Source organism: Micropterus dolomieu, linkage group LG12 (assembly GCF_021292245.1).
Source record: "Micropterus dolomieu isolate WLL.071019.BEF.003 ecotype Adirondacks linkage group LG12, ASM2129224v1, whole genome shotgun sequence".
In the NCBI taxonomy this organism is placed as follows: domain Eukaryota; kingdom Metazoa; phylum Chordata; class Actinopteri; order Centrarchiformes; family Centrarchidae; genus Micropterus; species Micropterus dolomieu.
Window position 1 is genome coordinate 20132121 of NC_060161.1, and position 6332 is coordinate 20138452.

Below are 6332 nucleotides of genomic sequence, written 5' to 3' on the forward strand. Positions count from 1 at the left end.
AAGCGTGAAGTCTTGTGTAAAATACAACATCATGAAAGCTGTGCAAATTAAAATATTATAAAATTTGGTCACAATTTTGTAGCCGTGACGTCATTCTCATGTAGTAGTTCGTGCATCAATTTGTTTGTGTAATGACGTGGTGTTTTTGTTTGTTTACTTATTTGGTCTTTAGAGTGGTTTTGTCATGGTTGCCGTTAGGTCAACTTTCCCTTTTCTCGCGAGAAACCTTTGACAAAAGTCATGTCCCATCTGGTCATAACAGTCCAGTCCATAGGTGTAGTCCAGATGACGCTCCGTTCAACCGGCCAATAACGTGAAGGTAAAGCATGGGCGTGCAGCTGTCGTGAACCCCGATGTTCTCGCTGGTGAGCTAACTCTAAATGAATTTTTAAACATTAAACATAACAGTCATCCATTACTGGGGGGTCACATGACGGTCCAGCTGTAGAAGGTGACATAGTCCAAAACTGTCCAACAAAAACTGCGAACAGTCTTCTTCTGCAATGACAGGCAAGTCCACCTCTGTGTCACACTGAAACGTTTCCTATCACACTTGGCGTATGAATGTGCTCTTAATAAATGCTAACTAACCCTGTGTTTTTAAATCCTCGTGGTCCCTGTTGTGCGCAGATAAAGTTAAAGAGCTCGTTTCAAAGTGCCTGCAGGCCCGGGACATGGCATACTGTCCATACAGCCGGTTTCCTGTCGGTGCTGCCATATTAACAGCAGATGGTGCTATAGTTACAGGTAATAACCCAACAGGTGACTTCTCTCGTCTTACAAGTGCATTCATCAAAACAAAGTCCAGTTGTGGAAAGAGACTGTACATTTTTGTACTTAACTTTCATTGGATGTTACTTCATAGTTAATAAGAAATTGTACTTTTCCTCCACTACATTAACTGCACAGCTAAAGTTAGTACTTAATTTACAGATGAAAAATCAGCTTTATTGCCAGGTATGTGTACACATACGAGGAATTTGACTCTGGATTGTACATTGCTCATGATGTGCTTACTCATACAAAAATACAAAAACACAATAAGAATAAAATAAAGTCAGACACAGACTTCAGTGTAGACAACACAAATATACACACTATGAACAAAAACAATATAGACATATTGACAAATAGTGCAGTGATCAGAGTGCAAAGGATGCAGGAGTATGTACATGTTGGAGGTGGATGTGATATACACGTACATATACATGCATACATGTACACAGTGCAATGAACCATAGTGCAAAGGATGCTGAAATAAATAAGTATAAGTATTTTGTGCAGGAGTAATGACTTGAGGTAGGTGGATTTGGTATACAGTATCTACAATATAACAGTATGAACAGCACTGAAATAGAGAATGGTGAATAAATAATAAGTGTTAGCCAGAAAACAGGAGGCTGATTAGAGACAGAGTTACTGGGTTATTGCATAGGAATTGTTCCTGACACTGTGAGTCAGAAATCAGCTGTTCATCAGAGTGATGGCTTGTGGGAAGAAACTGTTCCTGAGTCTGTTGGTTTTGGCGTACAGTGCTCTGTAGCGCCTACGAGAGGGGAGAAGCTGGAACAGATTGTGTCCGGGGTGAGATGGATCTGCAGTGATGTTTCCTGACTCTGGAAATGTATAAGTCCTGAATGGAGGGCAGGTTGGTACCGATGATTTTTTCTGCAGGCCTGACTGTACGTTGTAGTCTGTCCCTGTCCTTTTTGGTGGCAGATCCAAACCAGACAGTGATGGAGGTGCAGAGGACAGACTGGATGATGGCTGTGTAGAACTGGATCAGCAGCTCCTTAGGCAGGTTGAGCTTCCTGAGCTGACGCAGGAAGTACATCCTCTGCTGTGCCTTCTTGATGATGGTGTCAGTGTTGGGCTCCCACTTCAGGTCCTGGGATATAGTGAATCCCAGAAACCTGAAGGATTCCACAGCAGACACAGGGCTGTTGAGTATGGTGATGGGGGGCCGAGTGGGGGGGCTCCTCCTGAAGTCCGCAGTCATCTCCACAGTTTTGAGCGTGTTAAGCTCCAGGTTGTTCTGACTGCACCAGAGAGCCAGCTGATCAACCTCCCGTCTGTAGGCCGACTTATCACCGTCCCGGATGAGGCCGATGACCGTTGTGTCGTCAGCGAACTTCAGGAGTTTGACAGATGGGTCTCCTGAGGTGCAGTCGTTGGTGTGTTATATTAAATTACCACCTTAACCAGCCACAACAGGAAAATGCTGATGTAATGGATTGTTTTTAAATTGTGGGTGGGTATTTTTATGTAAGTAAAATAGAAATACTACCATTAAAGACATCTGAAAACTGAAAGTGCTGGTGGAAAGAAACTATATACATTTACTTTAGTTATATAATTATAATTGTATTCGTGCTCCTGACACTCCAGTTTTATATTAGCAATTTCCTTGTCGCTTTTATCCCAAAACGCTTTGTAGTTACTACTTATGGTGGTGTATATATAATTTAGTATTTTATGTATTATTACTTAAATTTTTATTATTACTTACAATTAAGGCCTTAAACTATTTTAAAAGTTGCATATCGATATACTCTGCATCTGTTCTCATACTTGTGCTCCTTATCTTATCTCATCTTATCTTACGGTACAGTTCTGAGGTGAATTACGATGTATAGTTATAGACCTACAGTAAATTAAATTACCCAAAGTATATAAAAAAAGTTGAAAAAAGCTCCACCTCAACCTGCCACAGTATTGCTGTATTATTAGTATTGTGCATATGCTGTATACACACAAACACATCATTAATAATACAATATAATATAATATATAACAATATTACTTTGATAGGCGCCATTCTGATGCATAATGAGTCTTTTGTCTTTCGACACTTAAAGCAAACTTTATTCAAAACAGAAATTATAAAGTAGTTCATGAAGAGAAGGACGAAGAGGGAGAAAGAGTTTATGTACAATGTATAAAAACAAGGTGAATTAAGTGTACAGCTCATAAAATAAAATGTATGAAAGTATGAAATGAAGATTTTAAGATTCCTTTTAATAGATCTAAATACTTATTTTACCACTGTGACAGAGTGCAGACACAAAGCGTTTGTGTACTTTCAGGCTGTAACGTGGAGAATGCCTCCTACGGTCTGACAGTGTGTGCTGAGCGGACAGCCATCCAGAGAGCTGTGGTGGAAGGACACAGACAGTTCACTGCCATTGCTGTGACATGGTGAGACCCTCAGTGTAATGACATCATTGGCACATTAAGAGATACATATAGCGCTCATGCATTTATCCTCTTATCTGTAGTGATATCAAAGACAGTTTTGTTGGGCCATGCGGAGCATGTCGGCAAGTTCTTATGGAGGTGAGACATCTCTTTTATGACCCGTACCAGACAATCATTATCCTGTGATCAGTAGGTGCTACACTGCAAGTACTTTATGAAGTTCTTTCTGTCTATAATTGTACTCTAAAACTTTCCTTGTTTCTAGAATCTTCTAGAAATAAATGTCTATATTTTAAAACAATTGAGAATAATGTACAGTAAGTCACTGCATTACAATCAAGAACACTTGATTTTAGTAGGCTACTGAATACTTTTTTTAGGAAGTCAGTTTGCTTTTGGAACAAGTCAAAATAGTCTCTCTGCATTGGCAGGTTTGTTCAGTAAATATACTTTAACAATCTGAACATTTTAGTCACAACTGTAGTGCTGAAAATGATCACGTCATCAGTATTATTGCGGTTCTGAAAAGTTCAAAAAGTTTGAAATTAGCAGCACTCTTTGTTTACCTAACCATTAAAATAACAACAAAAGCATCCCTTATGTAAACAAATGAAAACAACATCAAATGCGCATTTACATTAAAAACATTTTAAAGTAAATGCAATCACCCCATGCACAGTTTACATAAATACATGAGTGATAGTAACTGCCATGAGCCTAACATGGAATCTTTCTCCTGTATTTATAATCAATTTGGTTGATTGGTGATTACAAACAAACTACAAACTGCATAAGGTGTTATCAGATACAATGGGCAAATACAGTCTGCAGACATGCACACATTCAGCAGCAGATCACCATGTATAGTTTTTACAACGGTAGCTAACACTAAGAGCTTCGTTTTACAAGCTGTTAGCAAGTTGGACACACGAACCATCACATTTTCACGGGGTGTGTGAACAACCACTGTATTTTATAAGCATGTTAAACATTAATAGTAATAACCTGGAATAGTAAAATGTTATAACTTATAACTCACAGAGTAGGAAAATTTAATTGCCATGTTGAGGCAATGTACTCCAGATTAATATGATTTATTATCTTTTTTTCTGCTATCGTGACAAAACTATAAAGGGTTTAGATATTTTTTCTTTACCTATGAAGTAATCTTTGAAATCATGATTAAGACCAAATAACAGCACAGTGCTCTTTGGTTTCGGGAATTTGGGGGCTTTAGCACGTGGGTGGAGTGTCGTTGCTGGACATGCTGGATGTTTGATGTGATGATTCCAGTATTTTTAAACTCCCCGTTAATAAAGGATTTAGTATTTCTTCAGCAGAACTCTATTCCTCGAGAGCATGACGGGCAATAATGAATACAAAATGAAAATGTCTACCTTAATTAACTTACCTTTTTGGGTACTTTTACACTATCTATACTTTGTATGTTGGTATTTTCTCCTTCTGTTTCACCATGCATCTCTTTCTCTCACCAGTTTGGATCAGACTGGACTGTGTATCTGACCAAGCCCGATGGATCTTACAAAGAAACCAGCCTCAGGGAGCTGCTGCCTCTAGCCTTTTCCCCTGTCCACATCACAAAGAACTGATGAAGCCTCAACACCATCCTCAGACAGCACCTTTTAGTACTTCGGTACTTTTTTTAGCTGCAGTGTCTCTTGATGTATGTTCTGGCAACACTGCAAATTAGCTAAACAATAAAACATTTTCTCCTCTAAACATTTGTGTGATTGTTATGATTATTGTTATTATTATTTTTGAGTGGTAGAACGTTACTAAGTAAATTTACTCAAATACTGTTACAAATTCAAGGTACTTGTACTTTACTTGAGTATTTCCATTTTTTGCTACTTTATACTTCTACTCAACTACATCTCAGAGGCAAATATTGTACTTTTTGTTAAAACAAATCTGACAGCTTTAGTTACTAGTTAGTTGCAAACAAGGCTGTTTTTCTGAGCTCATGAAAAGTTGACTTTAGAGATACAGTATGTGGTTCTCACAGGACAGAGATGCTACCTGATGATCTTATGATGCGTTGCTGTAGATTAAACTCTCCAACAGGATATAAAGGAGTTAAAACATCTACAGCAGTAAAATGCAACATACACATTAATGCAGCAGGAATATTAATCCTGTTGTATGGTTGTTGCACAAACTACTCAAAATTATGGATCACACTTCCCACTTCATGCTTATGTTAGTGTTTCTTTTGGTGCATTTCTCGAAACAGGTAGTGCAAACGGCACAACACAGTGGATTACCTGCAAAAGCCCATAAATTGCTCAAAATCCTTAGTCTATCTGTCAAAAGAAAATCTTTATGTCATTGAACTTGTCAGTGCCATCAGAACGACAAGTCCTTGTGTCTTGTTTATGAACAAGCAAGTCAAAATGTTTAGCCATCTTGTCAATATAACAGTGTACTCTGTAAGTATTTTGGCTGACGATTGAAAATGCACAAGGCTGCACTTTTTTTGTATGGCATATATCACTTTCACCAGTACAAAGTTATACATTGCAGGAGAGAGGACAGGAATCACAGCTATGCTTTTACTGTTTGTACTGTAATTTTTTGACACAGCATGTCATTGTAATACAGAAAAGAAAGAGACAGGACTGTTGCATGGGATACAGTACATCCCTTTGGCTGACGTTCCAGTCTGTTGTATCACAGATTCTCTTCCACATCACAACAGATATCTTCATCAATTCAGGACACATTTACAAAACAATTCTTATAGACATGTATGGAATGTCTATCTATATATACATTTATATATATATATATATATATATATATATATATATATATATATATATATATATAAATGTATATATGTATGGAAGACCTAATCAAATATTTTTTACTCATCATTTTCTCGTGATTTCGAGATAACCATAATGGTAATTATACACTCACCTAAAGGATTATTAGGAACACCTGTTCAATTTCTCATTAATGCAATTATCTAATCAACCAATCACATGGCAGTTGCTTCAGTGCATTTAGGGTTGTGGTCCTGGTCAAGACAATCTCCTGAACTCCAAACTGAATGTCAGAATGGGAAAGAAAGGTGATTTAAGCAATTTTGAGCGCGGCACGGTTGTTGG

General features: G+C 37.7%; 1 protein-coding gene across 2 annotated transcripts; it reads left to right on the forward strand.

Annotated features, from left to right (window-relative positions):
- Positions 1-262: 262 nt before the first annotated feature.
- zgc:103586 lies at positions 263-4938 on the forward strand. 2 transcript variants are annotated; one of them, XM_046065864.1, is made up of 6 exons: positions 298-319; positions 409-510; positions 631-747; positions 3087-3198; positions 3279-3336; positions 4695-4938. In XM_046065864.1, the coding sequence occupies exons 2-6, from the start codon at positions 504-506 to the stop codon at positions 4806-4808; spliced, it is 408 nt and encodes a 135-aa protein (XP_045921820.1). In that variant the 5' UTR covers positions 298-319; positions 409-503; the 3' UTR covers positions 4809-4938. The 2 variants fall into 2 exon arrangements, with proteins under 2 accessions (XP_045921819.1, XP_045921820.1); XM_046065863.1 differs by having other exon boundaries at positions 263-510.
- The last annotated feature ends 1394 nt before the right edge of the window (positions 4939-6332 follow it).